Raw genomic sequence first — 17,564 nt, forward strand, 5'->3', positions numbered from 1 at the left:
CTTTTGGAAGAAGGTTATAATAACGATAAACTTTGTACTGAAACAATCTTTAATATGGAATGATGTGCATTATGATGTGCATTAAACTACCTACTGGCTTCTTTGAAGTTAACACATGGTCAGTGCAAATGGATTTTCAGAGCCCTTATGACAGCTAAAAGAGTTATACTATCACGTTGGAAGGGCAAGTGCGCATCTCCCATATTGCAATGAATCGTGAATTTAATAATGCTATCAACATTTGAACAACGAGTGTTATATAGGCGCGACTTGCGAGTGGATAAAGACACGGATATATGGTCTGCTTTTCTTGATACCTATTTTTAACTCGCCCTCCACTTTTTTTTTAATGATTAGTATACCTGATGGAAAAAATGATGATATTCCTATATATGTAATGGTTTTTTTCTTTTTCACGATTTATTTTTTATGTTCTGCTTTGTTAATATTCACAATAAAACAACAACAACAAATAGTGAACTATTGACTGAATTTGGATGACACAATAACCAACGATGGATTAAATAGCCAACAGTTGGTGTTGTGTGTCAGGCATCGTTGACTATTTTGTCGCATACAGTTGGTCCCCTGGCAAGAGTGACAAAAGCGGTGTCTGACACTCTAGTTCATCCAGCAGAATTTACAGTGGCTGATGGGATATAAGCAGGACTGGGGGGGGGGAGAGGGTGGCTGACGTGTCAATCAAACACACTGTTGACTAGTAGTCAACTTGACGCTGACCTTAATCCACACCACGGTTGATTATAATCATGTTGTGTGGGGAGTATCCCCTCAATAATAAACCATAGGGTTGACTATTAATCCACCATTGCTATTGTGTTGTCCGAACGCTGCCATTGTCACCATAACTTTTTCCAGAGGGTTAGCCGTGTTAGTCTATTGTAGCAAAAACAACAAAGAGTCTCGTGGCACCTAAAAGACTAACCAATTTATTCTAGCAAAACTTTCATGTCCACATGAAATTGTCCACAAATGCTTATGTCAGAATAAATTGGTTAGACTTTAAGGTGTCATAAGACTCTTTGTTTTTGTCACCATCATGTGTCTGAAAAGGTCCCTTATCCTGGCAACATTGCTCATGTGAATCCACCAGGCATCAAAAAATTAATGCCACATTTTACAAAGCAGAGAATGTAGAAAGATCAATAAGTATATCAGTCTTTTTTGGGGGGAATCAGTGTGTCTTCTCCCCATCCTATTTATGAAATGCACGTACGCACGCACACACACACACAAACACACACACACCCCAGCAGAAAGATAATTATATTGTGGGGAAAGAGTAAAAAAACACCTCTCTTGACTGACACAATAAGGTCTGTAATAGGCTTTGTTTGTTTGTTTGCAGCACAAAAGTTCAGTTCATTTTAAATAATGCTGACCCTTGTTTTTATTGAAATGATTTATACCAAGTTAGTCCCTACTCTTCTAGCATAATTAGCATAATGTTTTTTATTTCAAACATAGTTTGCCTTAGCTACTCCAAATCAAATGCTTATGTATTTTTGCAGTTTGATGCCATTTTGGATGTGTTGTCATCGGTGATAGTTTTGTGGCGCTACAGCAACGCAGCAGCTGTACATTCAGCACACAGAGAATATATGTGAGTACTTGTGGCTGTTTTTAGCTCTTATTGTACTTTTGCACAGATCCATTTGTTTCCCCAGAGGCATTTTTCTCTTTGTGTCTTTCTGTCCTGTTGCAACTTTTAACAGCCCATATTAAGGTTCTTAGTACTCTGCCTTTCCTGACAGTACATAAATTCAAAAGCACTATATATAATGAAATTCCTTTGAGGAGAGATTGTTAAAAACCTTGGTTGAGTTGATGTTTTTTAAATTCTCTTTGTGGCTTTTGCTAGTGTTTGAAATTCTCACTGCTTGGATAGACTGCTGCTTTATGTACCATGGTGAATGACCTTGGAAGCCAATAAAGCAACACAACACATGTCTAAAGCTGTTGCTTTCCAATTAGTAGTTCTCTGAAGTCCTATGATTCTGATTCTCTCCCACCAGGAATATTTAACTGAATGTGATCTATTGTGTTTGGCTCCAGGTATAAAGTCAATATGTAGTGGAGCTATTTCCCCCGGTGTCCCTTGCTCATGGAAGCCTCTCAAAATGGTAATTGGCTTTCAAGATACCACTGTAAAAACTGTGTGTGATTATTATAAATGTAAAAGAAATTGTACACTTTGTTTTCCCCCACCCCCTGTCTAGGTTTCACCCTCGCTCAGGTGTTCTACCACCCAATGCTTAGTTATGTTACTTGTTGAGTGAGGAATAAAGACTGTTCTCCTCTGTTTTTACCCACGACAGGGGAGCTTATTCCTGGATGGTTACATTTTATAATTACATTTGGGTGTGCATGTGAACAACATACAGAGACACTATTAATGCCTATGTCTGTGAATGTGGGAAGAGAAATATTTATTTATTTATTTATTTATTACATTTATATACCGCCCCACAGCTGAAGCTCTCTGGGCGGTTTACAACAATTAAAAATAGTAAACATTAAAAGTATACAAAAATTAAAAAAACATAAAAACAGTATAAAAACAACAGTATCCATTTAAAAACAACAATTCTGGGGTCCATTAAAAACAAACTTTACATTGTTAAATGCTGTTAAAATGCCTGGGAGAAGAGAAAAGTCTTAACCTGGCGCCGAAAAGATAACGTAATATGTGCATGTTCTGTGCTGATTAAATAACTGATAAATCAGTAGCATGAAATGGACATTACTCACACAAAGCAAGGACCAAGAAGAATATGTCAAAGGTTGGTGTAATGGGTCACAAACCCAATGTATAATTGGCCTAGTGGAATCATCTTGGTGTTTAATTTATGTGTGTGTTCTGAGAGCTGCCTTTTGAAGATGCTTGTGATCTCACTCTGCATGGGGGGAAAATGAATGATCCACTACATAGATTTGGGAGTTGATGAAGGAGGCTAGCAATGACTGCTAGTCAAGATGTCTATCCATTATCTCCAGTATCAGATGTAGCATACCTCTCAATACAAGTTTGCTGGAGAACACTTTTTAAATCATATTTCCTCATAATTTTAAATACCAGGGCAGGGACATTGGTTTTAACCTCCCTACCCTGATGACTGTTTAAATTTGGTAAGAAAAATGGTAGCAGACAAAGGCCTAATGCAGATGGGTCCACATACCCTTTGGGCCAAGCTAGGATGATGGTTATGTCTTTAGCACTTGCAGAGAGAGAGTGAGAGAGCAGATTTATGTGGCCTGAACTCAGTCAAGATTGTGGTGTGGGGAAAGGGCTTTTTTATTTTTAGCCCTTAGCTAAAATCAGGAATTCATTTATTTATTTATCAATTGCATTTTTATACAATGAAATAGCTGAAGCTCCTTGGAATGTTCACGGTCTACTTTTCTGTCTCCTACTTGGAGGAAAGCCAAACTAGCAGGTGCGAGGGCCCCTTATTTAGATTGAGACTATGGTGAGGCAAAGGTTTAAAGACCTCCTACCCTACACAATGGTCACAATCCAGTCTGAACATCTCCATGGTATTGATTAAAAATACCCATGTAAGGACTAATGACATGAATAATTCCCTTTGCCAGGGATGACGTTTATTTTATTTTTTTGTCTTGCTATTTCACTGCTGTGACGTCAGCATCTAATAGAAATCTAAACATTGAATACTTGTTTGGAAAGTAGAATGCAGCAGTAGTAATTTAATACTGTCAAATAAATTTATAGTTACACTGGTAATGGAAAATTAATTTAGGCTTTAAAGTTCCAAAATACACTTTGCGTTCTTGAAAGATGGAAAATGTATGAAGATTTTGATTACTTTTCTCATTATGCCTGATTAGACATAACATGGAATTTGTCTTTTTCATAATAGCTGCACACAAGTTTTACATTTTCATCAAGCTGTCCACCACAACCCCAAGACCACTTTTTGGTCATTCACTGCTAGCTCAGATCCCATCAACTCTACATGAAGTTGGGATTCCTCCCCTCCCCCATCATGCATCATTTTATACTTGCTTACATTGAACCACATTTGCCATTCTTTGATGGCCATTCTCCTGGTTTGGAAAGATCCTTTTGGAGCTCTTTGCAATCCTTTTTTGTTTTAACCACCCTAAATAATTTGGTGTAATCAGCAAACAATTTACCATTTATTCCTACTCTCTGCTTTCTGTTCTTTAACCAGTTACTGATCCATAACAGGACCTCTCCTCTTACTCCATGACTGTTAAGTTTGCTGAGAAGTCTTTGCTTAGGGACTTCTTCAAAATCATCAATTCAGGCACAGGCGTCTGTCCTACATCTTCTGCAGTGAAGGCAGTTGAAAATAATTCATTCAGCTTCCCTGCAATCTCTTTATCCTTCTTTAGTACTCCTTTAGTACTGGTGTCATCCAACAGTCTAACTGCCTCCTTATCTGGTTTCCTACTTTTGATATACTTAGAGAATTCTTTATAGTTGGCCTTGATGTTGTTAGTGATATGCTCCTCCAAATGCTTTTTTGCATGTTGGTTGTGTGTTTTGCTCACAAGCTTGCCATTTCCCTAAATACCCTTGCCGTGGCACAGGTTGCCGTGTTATCCAGTCCTGGCAAGGTGCGCGACAGGGGTGGTTTCCAAAATGCTCTGTAACAATTGAGGCGCTGCTATTAAGTCCCTTAGGTTCTTACCCACCAACCTCGCTTCCACTTTCAGCTCTCTTGGGCTAGATCTACATTACTGCTTTGAAGTGCACTGGTAACTGTTGGGGCACATTACACATTCTATATACTGCTTTCATAGTGTTCATTACTTGCTTTTTATTATCCAAAGTGACACAACAAATGTCACTGTGTGTCTTTTGAAGTATAAATGTGCAAGAGAGATACAGTGTTTGGGATTGTAATGATTTGACACAAGGTGTAGATCTGGCCCTGGTCAAGCACCTTGGCTTCAAGCGAATGTACTTGTTCCCTGAGAGCCTGAGAGCTCATTACATCAAGCACACACACACACACACACACACACCACACACGTTTTCTGTCCAGCTGGCAGATAGCCATACATGTCAGGCAGGAATCAATAACTGAAGCACACAGTTAATAGAACTAATATTTTATATACAATGCCTGAAGGTCTTATATAACCACTCAGTGGCTGGAGTTATATATTCACAATTACCATGGAGTGAGTCCCACTGATGATCTTTGGGCTAGAAATACACCACTGTACATGACTGTTCTCGCTGAGGAATATTTTAACTGCCTTTAAAGAAAGAAACAGTAATTTTTCAAAATTCTCCTAAGGTCATGACATTTAAAGCCCCCCCCCCCCGCCATTATTCATCAGCTATGTCAATGTATTTAGCACATATAGATAATAAAGTATCCAACCAAAATCAGTACATCAACTGAATGTACTTTAAAATTTATTTAAAATTTAAAAGTTCTTTTAAAAATTGTATTTAGAGAGTTTATAGATATTGGAGGGGTGTGTGTGTGTGTGTGTGTGTGTGATACAAATTTTTATAAGAATATGAACCTTCAGAACTACCAGCTGCTCTATATTGCTGCCACATGTCAATGTTATGGACTTCTCTCTCTCTCTCTCTTATGCATTATCATTCAATTGACCAGAGAGAGCAAAAATATTTGCACAATTGTCTATTTTCATCTTCAGTAAATTGACAGAAGTCCTTCATCCTACTAGCCAAGGACACAGTCATTAAATTTGTGAATATGGGATCCACAAAATATTTCTGAGATTTTGTTTACTAAAATATGTAAAGTGTTTAAAATCATTTTTGCTATTGATTCTTTTTCACCAGAAGAAGTGTCAACAGAAGCCTATATAAACCTTTACATTTCCAGTTCATTTCATCCATAGCTTGTTAAAGTTTAGACTCCCAAACAAAATTAATATAACAGTGTACAAAATGATATTGACACTGAACAGTAATTATTTTGTAGTAAATATACATCAAGTAATATACAGGCTGAAGGTTAAACACCATTGATTTCAATGGGATTGTGAAGCACATGCTTCATTCTTATGGAATTTTGACTGATATAATTTTAGCTATTTCTCTGCAATAAAAATGAAATTTCTGGTTTTGCTAAAATAAAAAGGTATTTATGTTAAAAAAGGAAGAAAATAAAGTCTGTTCTGGTTGTTTTGACAGCCAAACTTTTAAGATAACAGCAAGCTAACACAGCCTACCAGCTAGTAATTTGACTGATATTGACAATCTTGTTTTATTCAGCATAGTGTCATCACAGTTCAGTGAATATTCTAATTAATTTTGCAGAGAGCTGCTAAAATTGGTTCTAACTCCACACAGAAGACATCTTGCTAAATACAGTGCATGAGGCGAGGAAGCCAGCATTATATCTGTGTATTGGCAAGTTTAAGTGAAAACATTTGTACAGATTGTATTTGCATGCATCACTAATTTTTTTCTTAATCCCTAATTCTGTTGCCACACCTCTGCTGTTCTTAGAGCAGATTGAATTGAGAGCAGTAATTACCAAGAGCTTTATAATATACCCAGTTAGACATATTGCTGTCACTACATTCCATTTGCTGGAAAGCCAACGGGATGATAATTAGATATGGAGATATGCTGTAGTTGATGTTTTACAGAAATTAAATTATAAGAACTACATCAGATTCTTTATTTAGACTAGAAAGAGATGTACAGTAGCATAGCATTTGTAAGAAAACGTTGCTGTGTACATGCTTACATGAGCTGTAGAGTAGTTAACATTATTTACAGAGCTACCTAGGGATGAATAAGTGCTGGTGATAGCAAAGCCCAAGGCTATGCTCATAAAAAGAAGCCAACAACTTTACATGCTTAACTCCTTTCCTTCATTCTATAGGTGGTATCCCTAATGCAAGCAAAACTGAAATTAGTACTTCCTAAAAGGAACCCTGAAAGTGCTGTGCTGTCCTGCACCATTCTGAAAGATCATGTCTGTAGTTTGGAGGTACTCTTAGATTGCTGGAGGCTCAAGTGGCCGCGGTGGCTCAGAGTGCCTTTTACCAGCTTTGCCTGGTTTGCCAGCTACGACGTCTCCTGGACAGGGATAGCTTGGTACAGGCATTTAGTACAGGCTGGATTACTGCAGTGTGCTATATGTGAGGCTGCCCTTAAACCTACTCCGTAAGTTGAACCTAGTGCAGAATGTTGCAACTTGGCTGTTGTTGGGAGGGAGATGCCCCTTTTCAGCATGCAACTCCTTTGCTGAGGGAACTGCACTGGTTGCCTACTTGCTACTGGGCCAGGTTTAAGGTTCTAGTACTATTGTACAAAGCCCTAAACAACTTGGGACCAGGATACCCGAGAGAGCGCTTTCTCCCCTATCAAACTGCCTGTTTACTGAGGTCATCTGAGGGCAAGTTCCTGGTGGTTCCACATGGACCTATGGTCTGATTGGAGTCAACCAGGTGAAGAGCTGTCAGTGCAGTGACCCACTGTTAATGAAGTTTTTATTCTTTTATAATATTTGTCCACCCCTCTGAAATCTTCTGATAGGGAGTGGAATATAAATATTGTAAATCAATCAATCTGGAAGTGAGTGTTTTCAGTCATTTCCAATTGCTTCCAGAACTGCCAGGTTCCTATTGTGTTAGCAGTAGCTCCTGCTAGTGCATGGGCAGTAATGGATATTGCCCCATGTAGACACCATGGTATCACTTGTAAGGCTAGGGAACCCTCTGAAAGGGAGAGGGATTCCAGCTCCACATGGGTGTGGCACTCCTGGCTTTATTCTTGGTGCTACATTAGGGCTCTGTTTTCGCAGACAATAAGCATTGTCTTGAGTGATCCCTCAATTTAATGGCTCGCCTACTGGAATGATTATTTTGCAGTTTATAGTTGTATCTCTGACCTTGGACTGCTTCAGAAGTATAGGAAAGACACAATGCCATTTGGTAATTGTGATGAGCATCATAACATGTGGATGGAAGCTCTGTGCATAAGGAGCCAAATCAAGCACACAACTAGAAACTGCTATTGGCTGAAACTCCTGGTGCATGTTTAATATGTATTTTCAGGACTGTGTGGAGGCACGCAGTGGGCAAAAGGTAGCTTGTCATCGTGAACCCATGTTTTTGTTTGCCCCCAGTCTTCATTCATTCATGGATGTTTCATCCCCACTTCTGTCATTTTTAGCCATTTTATTTATTTAGGCTGAATCATTCAAACATAAGTGTAAATAATCTGCTGAACTGAATTGTCATAATTTATTTACTTATTGCATTAATTTAAAGCAATAATAAGGTCATGCTCATAATTTATTTACTTATTGCATTAATTTAAAGCAATAAGGTCATGCTCACAGGAATCCCTCAATACTTGAATGTTATTCAGCACAGACAATTGAAGATTGGTAGGTTGTCTTTTCAGGGGTTCTTAAATATTTAGATTGTCCATGATTCTCGCCTTGGGAGAGCCATCCACCACAATCCATTTAAGTCTCCTGGTTTTCATTTCTATGGGACTATCACTTCCATGTGCGTTCCCTTATGTGTTTATATATGAAGGGCCAGGCAGCTGCATTCCCCAATCTCTCATGCATTGTAAGCATTTTCCCCAGACTATTATAGGAAATTACATTACACTGTAAAATTTATTGCATCCAGTTCAAAATGTGCATGTTAAGACATGCTGACTATGGTCTCTGTTGGTTTTCAAGAGGCAGTTCTACCTGCCTATTAGTCTGTGTTGTGTCAAGTGATTGATGTAAATAAAGTGTGTATGTGGCAGTGTCTTTGGGAGACATGGGGAATTTATTTACAGGAATTAGTTTTCTTCTGATAAATGTAAGCAGCAAAAAGGTAGTGGTGGGCAGTAGTTTAATTTAGCTGTACTTTTGGATATCTTCTATTCAGTTTGACAAGAAGGCAAGGATAGCCAGCATAACAGTCATAATAACAGGACTGGCACTTTAGAATGCTGCTGAGGAGGCATTCAGGTGCATTAAGGAGTAGTTGTGCTTTTTAAAAAATGTACATGAGTTTTTGGATTCTCATTAAAGCATTGTGCCTTGGAATAGAAACATCATGTTAAAGAGCCAGTGTTTCGAAACTTACTACAAAATAATAGTATAGGAAAAATCTAGTTAGCTCGTTGTTTCTTATTTGAAGCTCCACATGTTCCTCCATTTAAGTCAATGTAGATTCAGAGGTCTGATTTTATCTTGTCCAATTTCTTGTACAGAGCACAACTCCTTCTACAGAGGACTAAACGGTGTACAGACAATATAGACTAGTATCAAAATGAATCAATGAAATACTCAGTGCTAGGTATAATTGAGTCTGCGTTCAAGTCTCTTGGTGTTTTGAACTCCTGATTAATGAAATAATTTGTGGTATTGGTAAAAACAGGAGAGCTGTTGAGTTGTAGTTAGGGTGATTTTAGGACCTCGTAAACAAGAAATATCTTCTGTGTTGTATATGCAGGTCTAAACTGTAGCAGGGTGAGTTTGATTCAGGAAAAAAAGCATGAGAGGTTTAAAATCTACTGATAAGGGCTGGCAATACAACAGTGTTACAAGAATCTTGACAGTCTTGGCATACAGAATATGGGAACATTTAGCAATGTCTAGGGCAGCCAAAAAAGAGAAAGCTTTTCACTACAAAAAAGGATGCAGATTCCCATAAAATGTTCATTATGTTAACGACAGTGGGGAAGACTGTGACTGCATGACCTGTGTGCATGTCCTGTCTGCTCTCCGGGTGCCAATGGTTGATGCTGAGCAATCCCAAGGCTCCTGTTCTCCCTCCTTATGGTTCTTTCCATTTTAATAGACTTGGTTTGGACAGTCCTTCAAACAGAGCTGTCTTCCTCAAACTGCTGTATTCCAGATGTTTTGAAATTGCCCTCCCATCAGCCTCAGCCACCATGGGCAATATGCCGGAATCTCAGAGTTGTCTAAACATTTGAAGGGCACTAAGTTGGGAGAAGGTGAAAGAGAGGATGCCTACAAATAGAAGACTGTCATCTGACAGCCCTTCAAATAGAGGACTGTTCTCTGTCAAGTAGGACACATGTCCACCCTAGTTATGAATAAATTTGGAGTGGGGATGTTTAAGAATAAGTATTGTATTGCAGATTTTCCTAGATATTATAAAATTAGCAATGGCACTGTAAATCATTCCTAAAGAATTGTCCATCCATTGGGTACAGAGTATATCACTAATTACAAAAAAGAGTTTATTGAAAATTGAGGTGGCCCTCTGATGACCTCAACAGGAAATCAAGTTCAGAGGGCAAGAAAGAACTCCCAAATTCATCTAGAGTCTTGTATGCAGTCCCAAGCAGTTGGTGTCAATGTTTTGTTTTTGTTTTTAATATTTTATTATCTCATTATTGCTTTTGATTTATTTTAACTGGTTTTGTGGTTTTAGCAAAACAGCAGTATAAAAATACTGAAAATAAATGTGAGGAGTTAATGTTTCTATTTTAGTTTCTAGTTTGAGCAGATTTTTGTTTGATGTTTGGTAATGTAACATTATAATGTACTATACCATAATATATTCTAGCTGCAGTGCAGAGAGAAGTCTGCCCACTTGGAAGAGAGATGTGCCTCAGCCATTAAGATACTCTACCATTGGTATAAAGAAGACAAGCACAGTCATGAATTTTGCATGACTCCAGAATTTCACAACTAGAATATTAAAAAAGATGCTACTCTAGCTAAATATGATAAATGAATGCTGAATCATTCAAGAGATAATAGCATCTGTCTCCCTTTTGTCGAAGTTTTCATCTTACCTTTGGTGAATGAATGCATTTGATGTATATTTGTCAATTCAAACTGATATCCGTTTTTGTGGTAGTTGCCATAGAATAAGAATTGGTGAAGGGTGGAGCTTATTTTTTTTAGAAACAACATCAAACTCCCAATTTTTTTGAAAGCTGTCCTTTCACTTTGCTAAACCCTTTAATTTAGACACAGCGGGGTTTTTTGTTTTGTTTTTTAAATACTTTGAACAGTTAAAGCCTTAAACGCTTATTAGCATTAGCACCATACAGTCCGCCTTGCACACTTGGGTCTTCTGGGGAGAATTTACTTCAGTCAGCCAAGAGTAGGCTGACATCAGTTCCCCAGAGGACCTTTTCCTCTGTCACCCATGGATTATGGAACAGCCTGCTGAATGAGATTTGTAATATTAACTCTCCATGTGATTTTAAGGCAGCTTTGAAGACTAGCCTTTTCCGGCAGGCCTACCCAGATTAATGTAAAATCAAGAATTTTTAAAATGTCTTGATTCCTGTACTAATGTTCCCTGCCTCGATCCAAAGGGAGAGGCGGGTAAGAAATAAATAAATATATTATTATTATTATTATTATTATTATTATTATTAATAATAATAATTTCTACAGAATCTTAGGGTTTATCTAGTATTAAGGAGTGTCAGTGCTCAGTTTTTGAACTCATTAAAAACTATATTAAAATGGGTGTACTCATAAAGTGCAATTTAGCCCTTTACTTTGCTATCACAATTACCATGTGTAACAAAGTGATCTTTCAGGTTTGGCAACTGGACCTGAGAAGCAGTCTGTGAAATAGGAAGCCCCTCCGCCATGATAAAATAAGGGAAAGAGCACAACCTCACTGGCAGTTGGAACTGCTGGTTGGGATTTGTCAGTTAGGGTATAGGCAGCTAACTTGAGGGAGCGAACGTGGTTTCAATCTAGGCCTGTCTTTGCCACACATGTAGTGTTGCCATATTCTGAATCCACAAAACCAGGACATTTTTGGCGGGGGGTGGGGGGCAGGATTTTTTTTTTAAAAAAACTGAGCAATATGTAAAGGTCTAGGGAAAGCCCAATTTTTCAATTAAAACATCAACTACTGTAAAACCAGACATCTTAAATTCGCAGCCACTTACTTCCAAGTAACAGATTTGAGGCTTGCAACCCAAATCCAAGGAGGTGGGTTTTTGGAGGGCGATTTTTGGGGGAGTGACTTTCCTTTTCCTCTCCTTTCTCCCCTCTCTCCTTTCCTCTCCTTCACCCCCTCGTCCCCCACTCACTCACTCACTCACTCACTCCTGTCCCTCACAAAACTCTCTTCCTTCCCCCACAAATAACCCAGCAGCTCCGCCCCACGCTTACCCTAAAGGCCTGACCACAACCAGCCAAGCTCACCAAACCCCTTTGCATGGCATGGGACTTAGGTAGCCGGAGGACAGCACATGCGCCTTTCCTCGCTGTTGTTCCTCTTTTACGCAGCCGCAGGCACAATAAGGTGAGTCTCGGTGAGTGATTCAGATGAGCCTGTGGAGGAGGGGTGATGCTCTGGAAAAAGGGCCAGATTGATGCGTCTTTTTCTCTGCTGCTGCCGTTCCACTGAGCAGGCTCAAGGCGCCATATTGGAGGTCAGAATTTCTCCAGCCAGCTGGACCAGGAATCCAGGATTCTTGCCCAGCCGGTTGGGACATTTCAGAATCTCCTGGAAATCAGGATATTCCCGGTTTTCCGGGACGTATGGCAACCCTACACACATGTATAATTGTATTTCCCTCTAAGTGATGCCATGGATGGAGTTAGTGTAGCTAGAGATTGTATTAAGATTTTTTTCTTTCATTCCTGAGAGATGTTCTGTATGTTAATCCTTGTTTTCCATCTGTAAACCTGTCTTTTTGTCTATAAATAAATAAGTCCAATTTTGAATATTCTGTGGATTCTGTGGCATGATTTTAAAGATTCCTTCCTCACAGATCTCCCCCATTATACCTTATCCTTAACCCTGCTTGCTGTGTTCATATTTATAAAGATTAAAGTGCTCCTAGCCCAGTCAAGGAAATATAGCAAATGGGAAATGGTGATAGTAATACTACTGAGCAGACATTGACCCTGTTCAGATAACATGCTAAGCCACAATGGTTAAGCATTTTGAGCTAAACGTTATGGCTTAGCATGTCGTGTGAACCATTCCTAACCATGATGGCTACATAACCATGGTTTAAACATACTCACTAATCATTTACTGCAAAAGGGTTAGCAGCCTAACTATGGCTTAGTGTGTTGTCTGAACAGGCTCATTGGGTATAATTAGTTACCTGTTAATTTTGGAGAGCCACCTTAGTTACAGGGAGGTGGTAGACATCACACCATGAAGTGTAGACATCACACCAAGCCTGTTCTTGTTCCCTTCCTTATTTCATCCCTGCTGCCATTGATTGTCTTGCTGGATAGGGAATGTGATCCAAGTCAAAAATAAAACTCTTTGTTTAGAATGTGTTTTCCTTTGTCTGTTGGTAGTCGCTTTGATCTTTAGCATGCTTTAGTTCTAGCTGTGGTATGTTGGAAATGTGCAGCTGTACATTTATTCATAAAAAGGAAGGTGTTTGGTTTTTTTTTTTTTAAAAATGAGCTCCCTAAGGAGGTTTGTTTGGCACCTACATTATATGCTTTTAGATGCCAGGTGAAGACCTTTTTATTCTCCCGCATTTTAACAGTCTATAAATAAATTTTAACTTGGTGTTTAAAATTTGTAATTTTGCATTGCTGCTGTTTTTATCTGGTTGAGCTTTTATATTGTATTTTATAGTATGGTTTTATACTGTTGTTTTATACTTTGAATGTTTTTAATTTTTGTGAACCGCCCAGAGAGCTCCGGCTATTGGGTGGTATAGAAATGTAATAAATAAATAAATAAATAAATAAATAAATAAAAAAGGTTGATTTGAAGATACTGCGAGCTATGTGTGCCTTTCATCCTTGGAGACAGTGTAGAAAAATCCCCCGGTTCTCAAGATTTCTATATAAGCTTTTCTCATTGTATCTGCCTTCAATTGTCATCTTATTGAGGCCAAGGCTTAATTAGGATCATGGACATGACACCCATGCTTACCGTGGGAAGGCTCCAACAATACATTACTGCTAGCATCATGCCAGTATGCCAGTAGCACTTGCTAGTATGACTATGTGGTTTAGCATGTTGTCTGAATGGGGCCAGTGGTTAAAAAGAAGTTCTGTTTTAAATTAATATTGCTGGGAAACTCAAGATTCAACAATGGTCATTTGAGATAGCTGAAAACCCTGAGATTTAAGATTGGTGCCCTGTCAATAGACCCCAAAGCCTCAGGGCCACAGCTGGAGACCTGGCAACACTATAGGTTATATCAGCTTTCTCCAACCTAATGCCTTCCAGCTGTTTTTGACTTCAACACCTATCAGCCCCAGACAGCATGAGCAATGATGTGGAATGCTGGGAATTGTAGTGCAGAACATCTGGGGGTACCAAGTTGGAGAAGGCTGAATAATATTAAAGAGGGAATCTTACTCAATTTTACTTTGGATATCAGCATTCGCAGGAAGTTAAATGTTTATCCCAAGGACAGTAGAATCATGTCCTCCTTTTTCACTGACCCTGTTCTATAATTCTACTGTGCAGACACCAGCTAGAATATCTGACTTATAATACTGCTTGATTGCATGTATTACTGTAGAACTAGCCTTCCTTCCTACTGTTGTGGCTGTTGGTGCTTTAGCGCCTTGACTTCACCACCAAGTGCATAAGGCCCTTTGTCTATATTTCTGAATGGAATATGCAAAAAAAATTGTCACCACTAGGCAATACTGAGTCTGCAGTTCTTAAGCTTGGCAGAATCCTGCTGACTCTTCTGCAGCCTCTTTAATGAGTTTGATGTGAATTTTGCATGTTCTGCCAAACTACCAGATTGGCTGATGTCTACAGGGTAAAAAATAGTAGCACACTGCTGTGCTAATTATAACAGCCTCAGACTGTGCTCCCAATAGGTGACAAGACACTGAATGCCCAACAAGAAACATGCCTTCTTGGTTTTTTGTAATAAAGAAAACAGATGCTGGTTACAAAGTGAATTAACATACAACATCATTTATCAGAATGGTCTGGGAGACGTTCAAAATATTTGGGTTATGAAGTTCTGTTTACATAGGATTAAAAAAATTACTATGTATCATCCTATATAAAATGACTTCTGCTAGCAATGAATTCTAGGTTTTAACAACAGAGGATCTACTTTAAGTCATAAATCTGTGTGTAGCTTAGTATATGCTAGTTTTGGCTTATAAAAGACTTACTGTTTTTATACTGTTTGTTTTATACTTTGGTTTTAATTTTTGTGAACCGCCCAGGGAGCTTCGGCTATTGAGTGGTATAAAAATGCAATAAATAAATAAATAACTTCTCCAATGCTGCTTGGCAAATTCACACAGCATACACAGACCTAGGTAGGTCACTAGGTGAGATCTCAGCATTGGCTGCTGGTTCAAACCTTGGAATTCCTGACAGTGATACTGTTTTCCTGTCCTGTGATATAAACAGGCTGAGTAGAATATTTAATATTTTAAAAAAATGTTCATTAAATAAACAGTACTTCCACTGTTGTGTTCTGTGTTTGCCATCAACCAAAAGAGCATAATGATCCCCAAAAGTTATAAGTATTTCTTTCTTTACAGAGCCTGTGTCATCTTGGGTGTGATATTTCTTCTGTCCTCTCTATGTATAGTGATCAAAGCCATCCACGATCTTGCGACTAAGTTGCTTCCAGAAGTGGTGAGACCTTTCATTTTATTTATTTATTTAAAAATCTAAAATGTCAGATTTCATTAATCATGTTTAGTTTTAGAATGGGTTTTCAAAGCTTGGTGTGGAACGTTAGCTGCATGCCTCTGATTTTCAATTATGTGATTGTGACACAAGGGTTTTCGACTTCAAAATGCTTCCTTTCATCTTCCAGTAAGGCACATAAAATTAATTCTTGGTGCAGAGCAAAATGATAAAGGAACTCACAAGCTTGAGTGTACTTGTTCTTCTTATTTTTTTCAGCAAATTCTTATTTATGTTTTTACCAAGGGAGATGATGATGATGATGATGATGATGATGATGATGATAATAATAATAATAATAATAATAATAATAATAATATAATTTACATTTGTTTCTATAGCTAATAAAAAGATAGAAGTCTTGCACTGGTATTTATTTTATTTCTATGGGTTGCATTTCAGTCCCATCTTTTCCCTAAGGGAGGGGTGGGCAATGTGGCCCTCCAGATGTTTTGGTTTACAGCTCCCATTAGCCCTATCAAGCATAGTCAATGATGAGGGATCATGGGAGTTGTAGCCTTGAATGTTTTGGTGTACAAGTTGCCCACTCTTGCTCTAATGACTTAAGAGTGGCGTTTTAGCCTCACACCAAACTAGTGAGTTAGGCTTAGACTTGAGTGATGGTAAACTTGGCCAAAACCACTTAGTGATTTTCATACTGTAGCAAAGATTCGGGCCTGGCTGCTCCATATCAAGATTCAAGATGCTGGCTTAATATACTGGATTGGCATGATCAATGTTGGAAGCTGCTACCATAAGGCACTTAGTCCCAGAGTCAGACCAGGATTTATTTACCTGAAGAGTGCAAGAGCTTAGTGATTTTTTTGTTTTGTTTATATATGACATAAATGTCTCAGAAAAGTGAGTCTTACAAAATTCCAGTGATGCTGCGTGATGACATCATCAGTATGGCTGCCGGGCTATTATGTAGTTGCTACATTTAAATATGCATAACTTCTCACCTGTTTATGCTACAGAGATGATTTTGATTCTGAAATGTTTCAAATTTAATGACAAATACTTTTTGTAATTGCACATTTTAGTTAACTCCATTAGTTTTTGAGATAATTTCATTTGAACGTATAAAATCAGTGTTCACGTTGGTTATGTGTGACATTTAACCATGATTTACTCAAAATCTATACGACTTTCGAAAGAATACTTGAGAACAAAAAAGTTGCATTTTTAATGAGGATTAAGAAAATGTATAATAGCATGGGGTTTACCCCAACAGGGAATTATGAGTGATATCTCATTATACATCCACTTTCTCAGGATGGTATGATTTTACAGTTTATCATACAGGGCTTTCATTTCAAAAGTATCCACCCTAAATATCTCTCGATCTGATGCACAGATCATTTTGAACATGTTCAACTGTGATTTTTACAGTTGAACATGTTCAAATGTTCTTTACAAAATTTCAAACAGGATGAGTATGCACTTTCTCAAGGCGGTCTAGGCATAAAGCGCTCTAGTAACTGGTTATTTCTTTCATAGGAATAAATTCTCTTCTGAGAGTTTGTCCTCTATATAAACAAATAAATATAATTTATTACACAATTTAATAGTACAAAAAAGAAGTTACCTCTTAGTGTTATGCACCGCAAGACTGTATACAATTCCTTCTCTGTTAAAAAACTTAAAAGGGCCAAGGAAGACTGCAAACATCTGATTTACCTGGTGTAGTACATCAATAGCTATTTGCAATTCAAGCAGTGTATACGTTTCCCAAGGCAACAGTCTAATAGTGTCAATGCAGTTTGGATTGGCAATATGGCCAAAGATGCGGTTTTCTGGGAGTAAAGCAAACACTCTGACATATATCTTTCATTTGCAGCAACAACAAAGGAGAAGAAATGCATGTTAGTTCTAGTATAAAGTGCATTTTAAGAAACAATTATTTATTTGTAGCACTAGTTAGGTATCTCACTATGCTTTTA

General features: G+C 38.1%; 1 protein-coding gene across 1 annotated transcript in view; it reads left to right on the plus strand.

Moving 5' to 3' along the window:
• Positions 1–17,564, plus strand: part of TMEM163 (transmembrane protein 163) — a 74,262-nt gene that overhangs the window by 41,446 nt on the left and 15,252 nt on the right. The window contains exons 4-5 of the mRNA XM_063118639.1: positions 1,533–1,624; positions 15,471–15,567. Of these exons, the coding sequence (XP_062974709.1) occupies positions 1,533–1,624; positions 15,471–15,567 (189 nt within the window). The remainder of the gene's footprint in view (positions 1–1,532; positions 1,625–15,470; positions 15,568–17,564) is intronic.

This window comes from Elgaria multicarinata, chromosome 2, assembly GCF_023053635.1.
Source record: "Elgaria multicarinata webbii isolate HBS135686 ecotype San Diego chromosome 2, rElgMul1.1.pri, whole genome shotgun sequence".
NCBI lineage: Eukaryota > Metazoa > Chordata > Lepidosauria > Squamata > Anguidae > Elgaria > Elgaria multicarinata.